Here is a 19442-nt window from a genome sequence, read left to right as displayed (position 1 = left end):
TTGACTGTTTTATCTGCTTTTATGTTAAGCGCTTTGTGTTTTTAACTGAAATGAAAGGCGCTATATAAATAAATAAAGTTTGAGTTTGAGTTTAAAATGTGTCAATAAAGTATTAAGAAGTTTTTAGTCAGTGTAGCCAACTACCTACACCTTATACGTACATGGTCTATAGCAGGGGTCAACAAAGCAGTTCTTAGGCGCGTGGTCGCCCTAAGGACGACTTAAAGCGGCCGGAAGGCGCAGATCACAATGGAATTCAATGTAATTTTTAAACGTTTCATTCATGTTTGGAGCAAATTAGTGGTGCAACGGACGGATCACTAACCACCGTTCCACACATGTGTGTACTGCGGATTACCCCCTCGCTCTACCCGTTCCGTGTGCGCACCTCAAGTGAGCACCTTTTTTTTTTTTCAAGATGCAAAGTCTAATTCTATTACAAACTTTTTTCATAAGGCCTGTGAAAAAATCTCAGGAAGCAACCAAAGCTTCGTTTAGAGGCGCAGTTTTTGATGAATATCTAGGAAGCTAGTTAGGTCACTGTACTGTAGGCCTCCCACTTACATTGTAAATGAGCCGAAAAATCAAAGACAATTGATAAAACTAACAGTATTGCGCTAAAATTGTTGCACAAAATTTTAAATTTTCATTTATTAAGTGTTCAAAGAACTCCAAAACTTGTTCTAACAAGAAGATCTATTATTTCCTTGGCTTAAAACTGTTAGAAGTGATCTTTTGTACCACCAATTCAACCAGTGCTCCTCCTGATTTTCACATGTTTGAGCAGATAAACAGAAATAAATCAATGTTTTAGGTACATACATGTTTTTCTTTTTATTATTGTTGTGTAAATCATTGACTAGAATTGTGTAAAATAATTGGTATGTAGATGTGAGCAGCATCACTCCTACGTCATAAGTGAGTGCAACTTATCTCCACAATAATTCACAATACTCCTAATAAACGCACAACAATATGTTCCATTTTCATGACGTTCTTTGAGGTCAATGTACGAGCCTCAAGGGATTAGCAAGACACACCTCCAGTCTCCTTAAGATGCGGCTGCTCCTGTCTGCACCACACGGACCCCAACAACCCAAAATCCCGCAGCAGCAGTACAGGTGCATGTGACTAAATCTTTAGCTCGTTTTTCCCAGTGTTAACCTGGTTCGTTAGTATCCTAATCATTGTTTGCTGATATAGACCTCTCACCTTTTGATCCACCGTTTCTCCAAACACTGTAGTGGCAGAGGAGAAAAAATATAGTTTCAGAAAGAGATTAAAAGTTTCCTCTTTTCGTTTCTTCCAAGAGTTACCCATTAGGTTCATGTGAGTGGATCACTTGAGTTTCCATATGAGCTTCTGGTGTGTTTTCCTGAGAGGGTTTGACAGTAAATCACATAGAAAAAGGGCAATGGAAATCTCTTTTTGGGTAAAACTAATTTCCATTTACCTAACTTTGCTAATCAAGTTAAAACTCCAAAGCAGCTGAAGGAGATTTTTTTCCTAATGTAACTATTATCCAACTCAGTCTTAATGGAGTTGTGCTGATGCAGAATCTAGCCTCGTGTAACCCACATGGCTGTTCCTGAGAGGAGCCGTGAGGAGAAACTCACACAGAAAACAACCCAAACAGCACGAGGTCACCGCGAAAAAACAGACCTCTGAGATTTCTGTCAACTATGAAGGCCTCTCATTGAGAAAAAGACAAGCAACAATGCATCATGTTCATATTGGAGAAAGTCCCAGAGTCTTCCACTGTGAATATCCTCTTTCAATGGTAACCTCTCTGTGACTGAGGAACTCTATTAATAACAAAACCGCAGTTACTGTTGAATTTCTGTCATGGGAAACTCAGAAAGCCGTCACGGATGGTTTCTGATCGTTTGAAAATGTACTTACGGGAGGCAGAACAGGTAAATCAATGGGAAACTGTGGGAAAACCTTGACTGTGTCAACCTGAGAATGCTTTTACATCCAAAAAAGACAGTATTTCATGTTTTCTATACCTGCTTATTCCTAAATCATAATGGATGAGTCGACTGTTCTGGTTTAACATGTAACCATGGTAACCTTTTAGAGCAAAAAAAGCACACACTGGTTTGAATCAACCCAACATCTGTGCTGGTAGAGGATAGTTGTGTTGACTGATGGATAGAGTGGGAGGAGATAGTGAATGATTACAGTAGAATAATGCCATGACATGGGGCCTAGACTGTTGGTACAACTCAAACATAACATTATAAACATCTTCCCAATACTGTTGTCAATAACCATATTTCAGTTTGGAAATTGGTTTAAAATATTTTTTTCTAAATTAATTTAAATCTTTTATTAAGTCAAAAATGTTCAAAAGGATCAAATTGTGTATGGTGGGAGGAGCCAGCACTGAGGCTTTCTCTCTGCTCCTGTCCCAACCATTGAGAACTGGACCGAGTGAGAGCAACGTGAGAGTAACGTCACCCACAGAAAATGATTTATGTCAGGCTCCAAAGAAATGAAGTTAGATCAGTCAGTATGTTTTTGCTATTTGGACGCCGCCATGTTGGTGCCAGACGACATCTGTAAGCAGGGATTGGTCAGAGTCCGAATTTCTGTGGCAACCACTCTTGCCAATCAGGAGTGAGCTTGTTGGAAGTCCACACCTCTGCCTCTGAAAGCAGGCTACACAAAATCTGTCAAAGATTTCCAACATTCCACATGAGCTACATACTATTATTGATGCATCTGATTAGCCAGTTTACAACTTGAACAACAAAGAAATAGTACCACAAACATGTTAAAACAAGGTAGAAGAGCAAGAATGGTTATTCTGACAAACAGAATGAGTTGTTTGTTTCCTAATAAATGTCTTAGAGATTTTGGCTTCTTGGAGCAGGCTGGTATGTCCTGTTTGGAACACAACGAGGAAGAGGTAACTCTGTGAAACCTTGAAGTTTAAATTTCTGTTAGTTAAGCCAGAAATTAGTCAGATTTTTAACTTTGCCCATTACTTAAAAATAGGTTCCAGATCACCACAAAGGAGAAAGCTTTCATGATTTTTTATAATTTATTGACAGAAAAATGTGTCTAAGAAAAAAAAGTGTTTATAATTATACAAAATATTTCAGTAAGGACATGTTTCCCCAGCTGTTTTTGAGCTTCAGGGTTATTCGTTATAAAGTTCTCTTTCATTTGAACCCCTCAATTTTGCAGGAGAACCACAGCATTCAAATACATCCCTTATTCATTAACCCATTACAATAAAACAGCTGTTAATACTCTTTAGTTTTCAAAAGATTTTTATGAATTATTGCCAGTTATCATTTCTGGTCCCTGAGATGTTCATCTAAAAACTTCCAGTTTTACAGCCACTGAACTTATAAAAGACAAAAAAGAAAAAGTTACATCGAGTCTTTATTCAGAGCTTTATTTGGATTAAAAAATTTAAAGGAAGTCGTTTCACATTTTTCAAAGACAAAAACCAAAACAAAAAAATGTTTTTACACTTTAAAAAGTGTTCTGCTGCTCAGTTGATTCTGTTTTGCAACTTGCAACATACTTGCAAAAATACATGTGACTCTGTGCAGCTTCTGTAAGATATTGGCTCACGATCCCTGCGTCCTCCTCCATCTGAGTCACGATGGTGAAAAGAAACACTTTTCAGACGGAGGACTGGAGTTTGCCTCACTCCAGCTGAACAGGCTGGATGAGGGTTTCCAAGAAGAGCCCAGAGTAGTTTTCTAGATCCTGATGCTGGATCCAGCTCTCCTCCCTGATTCCCCTCAGCTGTCCTTCTAGCTGCTGCAACAAAATCAGATGCAAGAAGAAAATAGAATCAAGGAGATTCAACGAGTGATGCAATCAAAGATCTTCAATTTGAGAGATGTTTGAAGTCTAGTTTGTAGCTACATTCACTTCCTACAATTATCAATTCACCCCTCTTGTGACTTGGGGCAAGTAACTCCATCTCCCTGATTGGTCAAAGTCTGACCTGGTTTGGCTTTTAACACGTGTTCAATAGCCACATGTTTTGGAAGTATCCCGAAATCGGTTGTAGAAACTTGTGTAGGTACGCGTGACGGTGAGAGTTTTGAACACGGAAGTCCAAAATGCATGTTTTAGTAGACTTTCCATTGGCAGTGGCCACTTGAAAGCGCGCAGCTAAAGGTGGTGTAAACGTAGCTAAAGACTCACTTTCACTTTGTCTATGACTGGAGACCTAACTTGGTATAGCAGAATTTTCAAACTTGACTTAAACTCTCTGGTCTTCAGCCAAGCCCTATGCTGAACCCCTTTGAGCCTCGACAGCTTTGTTCAGATTTCTAAGAGTTCCCTCGATCTTACCTGAGGATGACTTATAGTTGCCCCTCAATGAAACCTACTCACACTTTAAAGTTTGAACTTGCTCATGCTCGTTTAAGCTTTTAGATCAGATTTGAGCGTGCATATCAAACTTTTAAAACTGGACTTGAACTGCAGCTCAAACACTTGACCCATCTCTCTTTAAAGCTTAAAATTTCACATGGATTTACCTCCACACAAAAGTTTCCAAGTAGTCTGGATGATTTCCAACATAAACGACAAGTTTTCCTTTTTGAATCCAGACTGCAGTGTTGTTCTTTTGGATTCCTACCAACAGATTTAACTTTAGATCCCACCTCTTTTCCCTGTTTTCTTTAAATTAGAATACTATATTTTTAAAAAGATTTACCCTAATGAAATGGGTTAGCAGATCAGTAGTCTTTCAATCGATTTGCAGAAATCAAAACCCCATTGGGGTTGTGTTTCACACAAACCTCTGATGAGGCTTCAAGAACCAGGATGACTTCATCCTTCTCAAACTGCAGCTGTCCTTTCTCAGTCGGTCCATGGCTCTCTACTGCCACCGCCTGGATGGACAAACAAACACACTTTCAGGAAGGTTCAAAATGTAACCAGAAGCACAATTACAATATTAGTTAATGAACACATTGCATAGTATAGTTTCTAGAGAGAGAAAAAAAAATCAAGTGGCCATTGAGGAAGAGTTAAAGTGAGGAACATCTGTTTAAAAATCAGATTTACATGCAGATCAGAGTCTGACAGTTTTCCTAGACCACCAAAACAAATTTAGTTTAACTGGCTTTACTTATAAAGACATGATTTACAAAGTAAGCAAAAAAGATAAATTTAAAATTCAATAAATCATTTAAACCCACTGGGTCATTTATGTATCTATTAAATTTAGAGTGCTGTGAATTGCTGCCACCCAAAATGAACAATCAAAAAAAAAAAAAAATCTAATTAACTTTAAAATCCCAGAAAAAATATGTTTTTGAGTTCTCCAGGGTGGATGTTTGAATCAATTACAGTTTACTCAGATTTAATTTCTAAGACTGAAACAGTTTGTTTTGTTCCAAAAACCTTAACAGGTTATTAAATACTTAAGGTGGTATGAGGTGTTTTAAGCAAAGACACACCAATAGCCAAGTCTGGGATTTGAACCCCTGACCAGCTAGTTAACAGATTGATGCTAAAACTATGGTACAGTCACCCCCAAATGTACTATTGATTCGGTTTGGACCATCACACCCTCACATGGTAGGAGGCATCAGTGGAATTAAGGTGAATAACATATAAAACTGTAAACAATCATTTTTTTTGATAAATTCAGTAGCTACGGAGGCCCTGAAGTGCACCAACAAACCACTCAACACAAAAACAGAGAACGACAATTAAAAAAAAAAAAGATAAAAAACATCACATTTTAGAAATCCAAACAGAATTCCAAAAAAGATTAAAGAAAAAGGAAATATTTTGGAAATTAAAATTAATTAGTAAAGTAAAAGTAACATTTGATTTTAATTTCTGAAACGTTACATTTTGCATTGTGACCCCTGACAGGATGTGTCTAAAAGGTGTACATTTGTTTAGCTTTTTTAATCGTGGTTGTGACCTTTATTGTGTTTTTGGGTTGAGTGGTTTTAACTTCAGGGCCACCATAAGTATCAGATTATGCTTTAGGCAGTTCTTGCTTCTTTATCTAAAAATAAATAAAAATCAAACTTTGTTTTTTTTTATATATAATTTTTTTCCAAAACAAAAATATTTTTATTGTTTACTTTATTTATGAAACTGGATTTTTCAGAGACCATCCAGGCAGCTTTCTGAATATTGCTGAAAAGATTTTTCCGTGTTTTTCTGAAGCGGTCGTCTTTATTAAAGTTGTATTTGGTAAGAAAGAGGTTGTACTCACATCAAAGCATTATATATTCTATAATTTGCTATAACAAATTTGCTATAACACCTCTACAAGGTGCAGTGTACCTTGTAGAGAAAACCAGGTGGATTGTGGGAAATGGAGTCTTCAGTTGGTTCTGGGCTCTCAAACGTCTCCTCGGCCTCCTCCTGCTCCTGATCTTTTGGGAGTAGGGCAGAGCGGCTGTCAGAGGCCCGGAAGGACAGGCGGGGGGCTGGAACCGGTGCAGGTTTGGTCTCTGCCTCGTTTGACGGTGGATCATCTGCTGTAACCTGGTCGAGTGTCTGTGTGGTAGCACCATCTGAAGAACCAGAGGAACCTTCAACCTCGTGACTTTCAGTTTTTTCCACTGGAGCTTCGGCCTCCGAGTTTTCTGGCTGACTGGCAGTTGGCTCCGGCTCAGACTCCTGTGGACTCTGGACGCTCTCGTCCTCATTTTCGCACATCGACTCCCTCTTGGGAGTGTTGGTGCTGCTGGAGCTGATGTCAGAGTCTGAGAAGCTGGAGCGCTTGGATGGCGTGTTGCTCTCTTCAGAGACGCTCTCAGTTCGTTGCCCCTGTGGCGAAGGAGCGGCGCCTTTGCCATTTTCAGTAGAGGAGTGGATGGATACATGGTCTGTGGGGAAAGCTGTGTTGCAGGGGATGGGGTTGGAGATAACAATCGACTTTCTTGTCTTTGACTTTCCTGATGTGCTGCTAGAAAAGCAAACATTCAGTTATATTAAATTATTAAATGATTGATTCAACTCCTCTTCATAGACCCACTCTGATGAAAATTGTGTTTTTGGTGTTTTTAACAAGTTCTTTTGGCATTTGTCTGATGGTGGAGGAGACATATGAAGATATTAGGCTAAAAATTGCATTTCCGAGTATTTCTTTATTGGGCGGGGGGGCGGGGTTGCTCCACTTCAATAGTCCACAACTCGGAGACAAATTTCTAATGAGCTACTGCCGCTCTGCAGAAACTATGAAAACGATGGAGGTTTTTTTAAAATATGGCTAAAAACGACAAAATTGTAATTAAAAGACTACCGGGAATGCATTGAAAATTCATCAAAAGATGATCAGAGCGGGTCTTTAAGTAAAAACAAACTTCAGCATTTGAAATTTTTTAAATTCCATAAAACAGGGCGCACCTGTTCAAACCCTTAATGATGAAAGTTTTGGTGGAGTGCTGACCCTCCAGCTGTTTCATCACGTTGTACAGTTCCTGGTTCAGCTGCAGCACAGAAAAGAAGCACAAACACGTGATCCTCCAAAGCCCTCCGATGTCTTATTGAATCATAGGAGTCTGTGCAGGATCTCACCACGCTCATTTCTTTGTAGAAGACATCTCTTAGATTAGAGATGTTCTGGAAGACTGTCACGTAGCAGCTTATCCGACTGCAGACAAAGACAGCCGTTACTTATCTGTTTTACCCTGCCAGAAACCCATCTTCAACTGGAGCCGGCCATCAGCACCTGCTGAACATACCTCTGATAGAGGACGGGCAGCTCCTCTCGCAGCTCGTCATTCATCTCTTCAAAGACACTCTGAGCTTTGTTGAACTCCTCCTCGGCCTTTCAAGAGAACATTCTTTAGAGACCGTGCTCATCGGCCAACAATGTATTTCTCTGGACTCCAACAGTACCTTGGCTATTTTGGCTTCATCTTTTTTCTTGGCATTCTGCAGAGCTTCCAGGTGATGGCGTGAGGAATCGTAGTCCACCAGTTTGCGACCGCGCTTTGATACTCGTTCCTTAAAATGTCAAATTATTCCACCAGAGAAAACCAAAAACTTCTATCTAAGCTTTTTAGGCCATGAGGAGCTCATCCAGTTAAAAACGACATTTCTAATTACCTTAACCTCTGGAAACTGGCTTGTATAGTTCTCCATGGTGCGGACAAGCTGGTCGTTCAGCTTCTCCTCAAAGTCGTTCCACAACAAATCTTCACTCTAAAAACACAACATTTAAGCTTTTAATTGGATTAAAACAACAAATTTGTTGCCACAGAATCATAGGTATTAATATTTATATATGCAGATTCATCTAACTAACGTGGTAGAACTCGAGGTAGAATTCAAGATCGAGGTAGATTCAAAGCCAGCTCAAAAGTGGTGAATCAAGGTTTTATTGTAGGCCCACTTATTTTTGAGCAATGGACATTCATTATTTTCTCACCAATTTACTGGTGTTGGAGAACTGTTGACAGACATCTGGAGCCCCAAACAGCAGCTGTAGCTTTAACGGAGCTCTCACCCGACTGTCCTGTTCTAATGAACTCAGATCTTCAGATTTGTCTGTTTTTCCTGCTTTTATCACCTTAAAGCCAAAGTGCTCATGTGCCGTTTATGACTGTCCATCCGAGAGGAGACAAGGTAGTCAAGTCTGTGTTTAATTACGAAAAGGGACTTTTTTTTTTTTTTTTTTAGAAACTAATACAAGTCTTGAAAGTTTATTCAGATAGTGATTCATGTAGGAAGGGAAAATTATCTGGAAAAGTTAGTTAATGACTCAGTATAGTATGACAATTTAACATGAAGAACTTCCACATGTCAACTATTGTATGATATGTGGAAGAGCATCATCCGTGCTCAGGCCCAGCTCCCAGCGAGCGCCTGTCAGCGAGAGGTCAAGCACAGTCAGCAGGCATGCTCCAGAAAAGTTCAGCATGGATTTTTGGGTGCACTCCAAGAGTAACAAAAACCAGTACTCACAGTAAAAAAAAGGTGAAGTGTACTCAAGGTAATGTAACTGAGTACACATTCCTTTATGCCCACCTCTCCATACCAGCTAAGAGCTCACATTGACAAACAGATTATCTATATAAGCTCCTTCATTTGTCAGCAGTGTTGCAAGTAAATCCAATAATTATCAATTACAAAAGTAATATTTTGCAATAACACATTACAATTTTCCCTAATGAAGTTGTACAAGGCATTACCAATACCTTTTTCATAAGGTATACTCATTACATGTTTAAAACCTCTACTAATACAATAGACTTACCATCTAAAGTGTAATTATTCAAAACATCAAAACCCATAAAACGCTAATAAAAAATTCTAAAAAGAAACCACATTTTTGGTTTGTGGCCTGCTTTTCTTTCTCCTGTTTGCCTTTACCATTTACAGTAAAAAAGGATTGGACTGAGTGACCCCCCCCCTGCAATTCTAAACAGGAAGTACCCGCCGACTCCAAGCAGCCAAAATCTCAGACTTCTATTAAGAAATAAACAGCTATCACTAGGCTATTCTTGCTCTGCTACCTTTCTTAACATATTCTGGCTGATCCTACATTTGTTTCCGTGCAAGTTATTCAAGATAAAAAAAAAATGGCTAATTCGATTTCTTAATAAATGTAGGTGGTGCCTGCTAGCACCGTGCATGTGGAACATTTGAAAAGCTTGATTGACAGATTTTGTGCGGCCTGCTTTCCAACAAGCTCACTACCGATTGGCAAGAGTGGTTGCCATAGAAACAATTACTTAGACCAATGACCCCATTAAGGTCTGTTGGATCTGTTTTGTCACCATTATTAAAGTACAATTCTGTCCTTTAGATGGCTCAGGTTCTCCGTTTTCTTCCCATTTTGAAAATAGATTCGTGTTTTAACCTTTCTGGACTGAGCTGGTGCATGTGTGAATGTGTGTGGCAGTGATTGGGTGTCAAGTGACAGACTGTCCAGGGTGTACTCTGCCTTCGCCCAGCAGTAGCAGAGACAGGCTCTGGCAACTCCATGACCCGAAAGGCATATAGTGGTTTAAAAAGATGGATGGATGGATGGATGGATGGATGGATGGATGGATGGATGGATGGATGGATGGATAGATGGATGGACTAAGCTGATTAAAGCTGAGGATCTGTGTTTTTTTTGTCAGTGGTATACAGGTGTAATTGTAGCCACGCCCACCAGAATAATAAGGAATCCAGGAGCCAACAAAATCAAAAGGTCAACAGCCGTAACATATGCAATTCTTACAAACATTGTTGAGACACAACATCTAATCTTACTTCTGCAATGACGGCGAGTTCCCCCACTCCCTTCCAGTCTGACTCATAGATGTCTCGCAATGTTTGGGAAAGCTTCCTTGACGTCTCATGCACAGCTGTGGGGGAAAAAAAAAACAAGTTTAAATGAGGATCCGCCTATTGTAGGGCTTTGTTAACACCGTGGCAGCATTGTTTCTGATGGGTAACTGCACCTTCAGCAGAAAGGTTAGAACCACACCACATTTCCTGGCAGTATACCAACTAAAAAGGAGAGCAGAGCAGAGCTGCCTGCACGTGAGTCATACTCACAGTGCTGCTTCTGCTGTTTTCACTGCAAGATTTTGCAATATCTTCAACAACCAATCAGAAAAAGTTGCGAAAGACATTTCTGAAAAAAATGTACGTTTGTAGCACCAACTCCTTAAAGACCCACCCCAATGAAAATTGTGTTTTTAGTGTTTTCAACGAGTTCTTGTGGTATTTTTCTAATGATGGACGACAAATAATGAGCTCAAAACTGTAGTTTTTTTTTTTTTCAAATGCCATTTGAAAAAGAGCTTATTTGTGGCATAGAAAATACGCCCGGCAGGCCATGAGGAAAGTTTTGATCAGTAGCATCATCAAAACCTTCCCTAAAAGCCCAGTGTATATAACTGTATCCATGTTTTATGCCCTGTAATTCATCATCATTCCACTAGGGGCAGTAGCACAGCTCTTCCTGATCATTGCAAAATAATTACCTTCGTGAAATCTCAAAAAACTATTGGTGGTAAAGGTTTAGCTAATTTTGAAAACTTTAAAGTGAATGACTCATCTATTCTTATTGATTTCTTTAGACAACTACTTGCTATATTGAAATAATGCAACAGTTGTTGGTAAATAATTCTTCATGATACATTTAGTCCATGTACAAAAAATGAGTGGATCAAATTTGAAACGGTAGGGGAAAAAGGTGCCTTTTTTTTTTTACAATCATTTGAACTCTTGAACATTCATGTCAATATTTTTCCATCTTCAACATTGTTGTGAGCAAAAACGTAATAAAGTATCATTGTGTATACTATCTATAAATCATGTTAGAAAATTATAAAAAATATTTTGTGGATTTCATTAAAAGCTTTAAAAAAACATCTTGATTACAAAAAAAAGATTTTTTTTCTTTGTTTTTGATAAATTGTGATGTATTTGGTTTTGCAAGGTTAAAAGACCACTGGGAAAACGTTTTCACAAACAACGAATGGGATTTGAGGCTTTATTATGCCGATTACAAAAGGCTCACCTCTAACAGATGAATAGTAGGCTTTGACATCTTTGTATAATCTGTTTCCGTCGATCTGTGTGGAGGGAAGAAAGGAAGCAGAAAAGAAACAAGAAGTCATGTGGTTACACCTTCTCAAAGCCGATCACATTAGCTGACTAAACTTCCTGGGGGATCTAATATTCTAAAGTGGCCTTTGTCTGCAATGTAACTTTATCTGCAAGAGGTTTAAATTTAAACTCAAAACTGGATGTCTGCTCAAAGTAGTGAACCGAAACTAGCAGCTCTTGTCTGTGGGGAGGCTTCCTTCCTGTAGCATCACACCGCTTTCCCTCCAGAATCGGCTAAAGTTTTCGGGTTTAATTTCAACATTTTCTGATGAACTACAATGCTGCTGTAAGACAGGGAAAACCACAACAGCACAACACAACCGAAACACAAATATCATTGTTTAGTTAAAGCATGTATGTAATCTATGCTTTTAAAAACAAAGCAGAAGTTCTTTCTTGTATGGATCATTACTTTATTCTCAACTCCTTTACTATGGCATGTTGATCAAAAGTTCTGTATGAATTGATTGATTGATTGGTTGGTTGATTGATAGAATATATGCTTTAATTTCAGCCACATTCGCTCCATAAATGGGGCACGCGGGTTTACCAGTAATGTCAGTAAACATTTTTTCGTTTTTAAAGGCTCCGTTTTCAGAATCAACTTTTCCTCTTCAGCATCATCAGGGTGGCAGAAACGCTGCATTATGGGATCTGTAGTTGATATGTTAGCACTGCTACATTTCGCCGTGCAGCTGAAGCGCTGCATAATGGGATCTGTTGTGAGTATGTTATCAGCACTACATTTCGCTGGGCCATTAATGACAGTAAAATAAAATCATCTCGCGAACTGGAAAAATGTACACGGCGAGCCGGTTGTGGCCCGCGGGCCTCGACTATGACACCTGCGTTATTCTTAGCCCTACCTGACAAATAACTTTATAAAAGCTTTACACCTTTAAGGGCAACGTGGGAACAAGTGGTAAAAGTGAATGCTTGAAATGGTTTTCAACAACATTTACCGTATTTTCCGGACTATAAGTCGCCCTTTTTTTCATAGTTTGGCAAGGGGTGCGAGTTATACTCCGCAGCGACTTATATTAGAAATAAATTGAAATAAATACATTGTTAACCCTCCTGTTATGTTCATTTGTGAGGAACAGAGATGATTTTCCTGGGTCAATTTGATGTATGAGGTATGTTAAGTGTTAAGAGTATGTTAAGTGACTCAAAGAATCAGCAAACTTTTTTTACAGTAAGATCTTGAAGGCTAACAACATAATATTCTATTTTCCAATGATTTCATAGATTCAGAAATGCAATAAAAATGACAACTGTTTCTACCAATACAGGATGAAAACAGAGTATTAGTTGGCTAATGATGCTTCATGAAAGGAATAAATAAGTATGAGAAAGAATTACTGTGAAATTATCAGATAAACATTCTGCTATGATTGTGTCATATGAGGTTGTGCAAGTTGTTAGTTCTTGGTCTCAGATTTTGTCAAATAAATTTCCCGTCAAAATGTGACTTATAGTCCAGTGCGACTTATCTGTGTTTTTTTCTACTTTATAATGCATTTTTGGGCTGGTGTGACTTATACTCCGGAGCAACTTATAGTCCGGAAAGCACAGTAATTTTAAGAAACCCTTCAGCAGCTCTCTTGGAATAAAACCCATCCTAAATATAGGCATGCTTAGGAAGTAGGTACTTCTTGAAATGAAACACTTTGTCATTTCTTTCACACCAGATGGTAACAGTTTTGAAGACACAACAGTTGCTGTTTGTTCAGAGCAGATAACCAAAGCTGCGTGTTGTTTCAAGCCATTCTCAAGGACAAGCGGTCTGTCTGAATTTGAAGATTTGCTTATTTTTGCAACAGAACTGTTTTTGGGTTTGAACAGCACTCAGGTTATCAGAGACCCGTAAGAGGGGAGCGTAGGGCAAGCTGCTGAGCTCTAAGACGATTAAAGCTAAGTTTGAAAGGAATTTCTGAGGCGATTTCTCAGCAGTACAGAACTGATCAGTGGCAGAGTTGAAAATGTTGGGTACCTGTTGTTTGTTGAGGTTCTGGAAACACAGCTCAAACTGTTCATCCTTGGTTTCCATAGTTTTGCCCAGTTTCTGGAGGACCTGAGACAAAGAACAAAACAACAGGTGTAGAGTTAAGAAGGGAAGGTTTAACAAGCTTCCACATTATGAAACTACCGTACATTGGTTTCACAAAGAACCTGTCTACACACGCTTCAGAATAAATATGGAGAACTCATGTGACACTTCTTTGAAACTCAAGACAACCAAATTAGAATAGGGCTGTTTTACTGGTTATAACAGGAGTGACTGTAAAAATGTTAAATATAAATGAAGAAGAAACTCCAATAGGGTATTTCTTGCACAGCAATAAAATGAATGCATTTTGTCAATATAACAATCACTTAACCATTGACTGTATATGAAAACTGGACTCCCACAGACTTCTATAAAGAAATAAACAGCCATTACTCCGTAATTCTATTTGTCAGAATAACCATTCTTGCTCTGATAGCTTCTTTTTCTTAACATCACCTTGCTAATCCTAGTTTTTTTAATTGTGAGGTATTCAAGTCATAAACTGGCCAATCAGAACTGGTAGGGGTGTGGCCTTCTACCAAGCTCACTTCTGATTGGCAAAAGGGGTTGCCATAGAAATATGAGCCAACTTGGATCATTTACTGCTTACTGACAAGTTCTGGTTCCAACATGGCAAAGTCCGTATCACGAAAAAAATGGTGACTGAATTGACTTCCATTTGGTTGGAACCAGGAACAAGTCACTTTCTAAGGGTAACGCCACACTCACTCAGTCCAGTTCTCACGTACAGTCAAGCAATTCAGTTAACATGACGCCCCAAGGGGATCATGGGAAAAATTCCGGAGGTTTGTCAAAAGATAGACAGCTTGTAAACCTTGAGGAATGCAACTCAAAAAAGAGGTCACTGCAGTTTTCTAGCAGAACTGAAATGACACAAAGCAGACAAACAGCGAAGACTTACGCCGCCTCATGAAGCCCAGTGTGTTTTCACACACAACAGACTTTCTAAACAAGAGGCCATCTGCATGACCTCTACATGCTCCAAACTCAATCAACATCTCTGTTTTTTTCATCATAAGCGAAAGTGTTGAGTGGTTTCTCTCAGCAGAACACATGGGGTAGCCTAGTGAGTCACCACAAACATATATGTCTGATAGTTCTAGGCTTTAGCAGGTCATCAACAGAAAAATTGATGATTGTTCAAGTTGTTCCTGTTCATCTTTGATTTTTTATGTATTAACTGTTTCAGTTTTTGGAAGAATTGACTATTTTTTTTAAAGTTCCACTCTGATCATATTTTTTTTTTTGTAAAAGCGTTCTCGGTTTGGCCGTTTTAGGCCAAAAATCTAAAAACCTGTGTTGCTTTCTAGGACATACGGCTGGGCAAATCCAGGCCTCGAGGGCCAGTGTCTGTATGATTTCCAGATATCCAAGCCCTAATCATTACTGATTACCTGGTTCAGGCATGTCAAGGCAATTTGAATATTCCACAGCAGGGTAATATAGGCAAACATGTAACATGCTCCCCGCGATGCCCCTCCCTGACAGATATTCATCTCTGAGATGTGGGTGGGACTGTTGGCAAGGAACAAACCTGCTCCCCTTCTCCTTTCCCATTGCTGAGAGCTCTCTGTTACATGCTCTCCCACTAGCATTCAGCCAACTCGGACGAGGAAACTGAAGACCTACACGGATTTGGTCAGAATGAGTCAAATAAGCCTGCCAATTGTAGCTGCTACATAACAAAAACTATCCTTTTCAAGAAGCATGTTTAGTCTGCTCCTGATTAACAACAATTTGAATATGGAAAGTCAGAAATGCCATTTTTAGCTAAATGTTCTTTATACATGTTCTGAATCATCTAAAAAATTCCACAAGTACATGTGAAAACACCAAAAACACAATTTTGTCTGTAAGAAATATAATATCTTAAGTCCAATTTTAAACGAGATTCTGTTTATAAGGTGCAATTCCTCCAACTACGGTCATCTCCAGGCGCATAAAACATAATTTAATGTTAATTGTAATCAACTAAAAGTATCTAACTGTGTTGTAAAGATAGCTAAAGAGTTAACAGTTAGCCACCCCTAAAAGAATGCACTGGGAAATCATCGAGTTATGACTACTCTGTAACCTCCAGCAGAAACAGACTAAGCCGTCTTATCTGCCAGAACTGGTTGAGTGAAGAAAGGACAGGAGAGGGATGAGAAAAACAGAAGTGAGTGCTAGAGACTGCAGTGATGGCATGTAAACATGAGCAGACCTAATACAGCAAAAAAAAAAAAAAAAAATCTAAAAAATGTTCAAACCAAAGGGCCAACAGATGTCCAAATAATGCCAAAATGTATGTGCATTTATCAAACTAGACTATGAGTCACTCCTAATCTGTTGATATTCTGTGTGGAAGTGGATCTACCAATATAAAAAGCTAGCAGAATAAAATGCCTGCATAAAATTAATGGCACAAAAGGCAGGAAGGGAAACCTTTGTTTCTGGTATACAAGCTATAAAGTTATTAGAGAGAACTGCTTAAAGTCTCGAAACGTGCCTTTGGGCCACTAACTCACTTTATAATGAAAATAAATGTTCACATTTTAACTCAGAAGTTTTCATTTTTATAACTTTTGTTGTTGTTGTAATTTTTCTAACAGAAGCAAAACAAATCTGGTTTCCAAGACTTTATTTGCAAAATATTTGCAAGTATTTTAGGTATAAAAAATTCAATGAAAAAAAATGTTCCAACTTCATTATTTTTTTTTAAATAGATAAGAATAACTGCAAACAAAATTGCTGTTTACAGGTTTTTCTTACAATTTAGTCCATCACTGTTTTAACAGCTTACTATTTTTTGGAAAAGCTATAAATAAAACAATTTTATTTACAAAATAGAAGTCACAAATTCCTTCCTCAGAGTTTATCTTCCATTATTTGAAGCATAAGAGAATTATTCTTGCAAGAAATAAGATGTTTCTGGATCATTGCTGGTTCTATAGTCACATGTCAACCCTAAATAAATCAATCAATAAAAGTCCAAAAATGGAGGAAAAAAAATTAAAGGGGGATTTGTGCTAAATGATCATAAAATAATGGCAAAACTGTGTTAATCCCTCCTGAATCCATGAGTTCCACTCCATGTTTAAACACAAACACACATGACTGCACTCAGCTGACCTTCTTATTGGCAGTGGTTTATTTGTCTTGTGTATTATCCTTACTGGCATCCTTTATAGTGAGAGCATTTAAAATAATAATAATGCATGATTTCTACATGGGGGGGGGGGGGGGGGACACAGAAAAAAATTATGTTTTTTTCCAATATATATTAAATAATAATTTCTACCATTAAACACTGATACCAAAACATCTACAGAAGAGTAAATAGGGATTCAGATCTTATGGCCTTATAAACTGCCTCTCCTTTCATTTGCGATGTTTGCCCAAAACGTCACAGGAAGAAGCAGAAGATAAGATTCGAATCCCAGCTGGGACCTTTCCGTGTCGAGATAAGTCCTCAAATGCTGTGGTGCAATAATAATAATAACAGCACTGAACAGTTAAAAAGATAGATAAATACACAATGCCTTTAAGAAACACAACGTTATGAAAAAGAGCACATTTGTGACGTAGAAAATACGACGTCTACTCCAAAGTCTCCTTGCTTCACCCTCGTTCTGATGCATCCACTTGTAGACGACTAGATCCATGACCGTCTTCTGTTTTCCTCGTCTTAACATCTGGTTCAGAACTGTACAACTAGATAGCTCAATTGTTGCTCACCGTTTAAGTTGAAGCAGTAGTGTTAGGTAAGGGTGTGTAAGCTAGCAAGAGAGCATGTAAACAGACAGCTCTCGGTAACCCTTGTGCTATCCTAGGCACTTTACCATTGGGAGTTGGGTCATCTAGACCCACTAGACAGTGTTCTGAACCTTTTTTCTTCAATGATTTGTGATCTTCACTGGTGTCCATGGATTACATGAAATCTTTCCACCTTTATCCACCTTTGTCATGGTAGGGAGAACACGTCAATGCAAGGGTGGGGTCATCTAAGATAGTTAAAGATGATGGCAAGAGAGGGCGGAGTTGCTCCAATCTGTTCTGCAGAAACTATGGCCTAGAAAACGACACAGGTTCTATCATTTTGGTAGAAAAAACGGCATAATCATACTTTAAAGACCACTGGAAACACTTTGATCAAAATATGATTGGAGTGGGTCTTGAAGCTTTCACAACAACTAAACATATGTTGAAAAAAATCAAAATAACCAACTCAAACTGGGGGAAATTATCTGACAATCCAGACAGACAAAGTTGGGCATCCCCACACAAGATTATGGACTTTAAATGAAACTACTTTTGCAAAATTAGGTTAGTTTCCGTTTTGAGGTGGAGCAGTGAAATAATAGCCAAGTCAACCATAAAGTGAATGTAAAGGAAAGAGGAAGTGGAGGCAGGAAGTAGCAGCTCTTGTTTGTCCACACAGCTGCAGCACAAACCCATGCTTCTGCAGAAAGAAAGTTCAGGGTTCGATTCTGTCAAAACCAAATGAGTCTAAATGCAGGACATTAATCAAGAATGTATGGTTAAAATATAGTTTTTGCCCTCAGTAAGGATATTTTAGTGGATTGATGTGATTTTTCTTTACGCACAGAATTAAACTAACTGAAAAAAATGACACTTTTTGATTTTGTGTCTGGAAAAAAAAGATCATACGTTTGAAGTTTCCTCTTGTGATTTGGCCAACCCGATGATTAACCAGAACAAAACGAGCAGTTAGAGTTTGTCACCTTCTCCTGAGCGCGATTGAAGGACTTCTGGACCCGTTTGGCCAGGAATCCAGCTCCAGCCTGCAGGTTCGGACCCGTCTTGTTCTCCGCCATCGTCTCCGCTGTGCTCCTCGGCTCCGTCTGCCTCTTTCTTGGCTTCACGCTGGTGAGTTTCAAGTTGGGGGTGGAGGTGGAGCAACCGGGGCGAAGACGCGCTCCGTCAGCGGGGAGGAGGAGGAGGAGGAGGCCTGGGAAGACGCGCCTCTGCTGCGCTGCTCATCATCCGCGGCCTGTTCTGACTTGCTCCTTGTGCGCGGATCCTCCGTGGAGGAGTCATCCAGCCGCTCACCTGAAGGTTATGACGATAATCACCGCGCAATACCTGAGTCAGGAGCTGACCCACAAACCAGAAAAACCGCCAGAGAAGAAGGTTGTCCTCCTGATCTGCAGCAAAGAAAACACAAACGGAACAGTTTTAGTTTTGATTAAGTCATCGGCGCACAAAAAGCTTCTTATTTTAATTTGGGACTAAAATGAAGCTTTAAAAACAAGAAAAAAAGAAACTGTATATGTGGCGCCCCCAAGAGGCAAAAGGAAGACCGCACATTCTGTCAACCATAAGAAAACCGATAACTCGATTTGTTTTCCTACAATCCAACCAGATCGATGTCTGTGGCAAGCTACTAATCGAATACCATTAAAAAATGGTTTTAAAATGAAATAAATCGATTATATCAATTGAAAAATACTATTTGGGTTGAGATACAGTTGGTTCATTTTACATATTACATTTATACTTTATTTATCCCACAATGGGAAAGTTCCACTCAGCATTTTGACCCATCCGCTGAGGGGAGCGGTGACCTGCACAGGTTCAATCCGCCAACCCTTCGTTTGTTGGACGAGCTGCTCTACCAACTGACCTAACCCTTGTGCTATCTTAGATGACCCCACCCTTACATTGACATGTTCTCCCTACCATGACAAAAGTGGATAAAGGTGGAAAGATTTCATGTAATCCATGGACACCAGTGAAGATCACAAGTCATTGAAGAAAAAAGGTTCAGAGCACTGTCTACTGGGTCTAGATGACCCAACTCCTAATC

At 39.0% G+C, this 19442-nt stretch overlaps 1 protein-coding gene across 4 annotated transcripts; it reads right to left on the bottom strand.

The window, feature by feature from the left end:
- Positions 1-3393: 3393 nt before the first annotated feature.
- Positions 3394-18722, bottom strand: bin2b (bridging integrator 2b). Of its 4 annotated transcripts, none has more exons than XM_004069193.5 (12): positions 18358-18722; positions 13556-13636; positions 11474-11528; positions 10216-10310; positions 8062-8157; positions 7852-7959; positions 7695-7780; positions 7528-7603; positions 7357-7439; positions 6289-6916; positions 4779-4871; positions 3394-3783 (listed from the first exon to the last, which is right to left on the bottom strand). In XM_004069193.5, the coding sequence occupies exons 1-12, from the start codon at positions 18448-18450 to the stop codon at positions 3667-3669; spliced, it is 1611 nt and encodes a 536-aa protein (XP_004069241.1). In that variant the 5' UTR covers positions 18451-18722; the 3' UTR covers positions 3394-3666. The 4 variants fall into 4 exon arrangements, with proteins under 4 accessions (XP_004069241.1, XP_011473602.1, XP_011473601.1 ...); XM_011475300.4 differs by having other exon boundaries at positions 3394-3780; XM_011475299.4 differs by having other exon boundaries at positions 6289-6913.
- Positions 18723-19442: the final 720 nt, after the last annotated feature.

This window comes from Oryzias latipes, chromosome 5 (genome assembly GCF_053564925.1).
Source record: "Oryzias latipes strain Hd-rR chromosome 5, Olatipes_Hd-rR_3.1".
Lineage (NCBI taxonomy): Eukaryota > Metazoa > Chordata > Actinopteri > Beloniformes > Adrianichthyidae > Oryzias > Oryzias latipes.
This window is presented reverse-complemented; position numbering and strand designations above follow the sequence as displayed.

What these genes read in the sequence shown, in the direction of transcription:
- bin2b (XM_004069193.5), bottom strand. Translation starts at nt 18,450, where the DNA reads ATGGCGGAGAACAAGACGGGTCCGAACCTGCAGGCTGGAGCTGGATTC. An exon ending in TCAATCGCGCTCAGGAGAAG is followed by an intron (nt 13,637 to 18,357) that starts GTGACAAACTCT and finishes TCTTTGTCTCAG; the next exon opens with GTCCTCCAGAAACTGGGCAA. An exon ending in AACTCGCCGTCATTGCAGAA is followed by an intron (nt 8,158 to 10,215) that starts GTAAGATTAGAT and finishes TTGTGTTTTTAG; the next exon opens with AGTGAAGATTTGTTGTGGAA.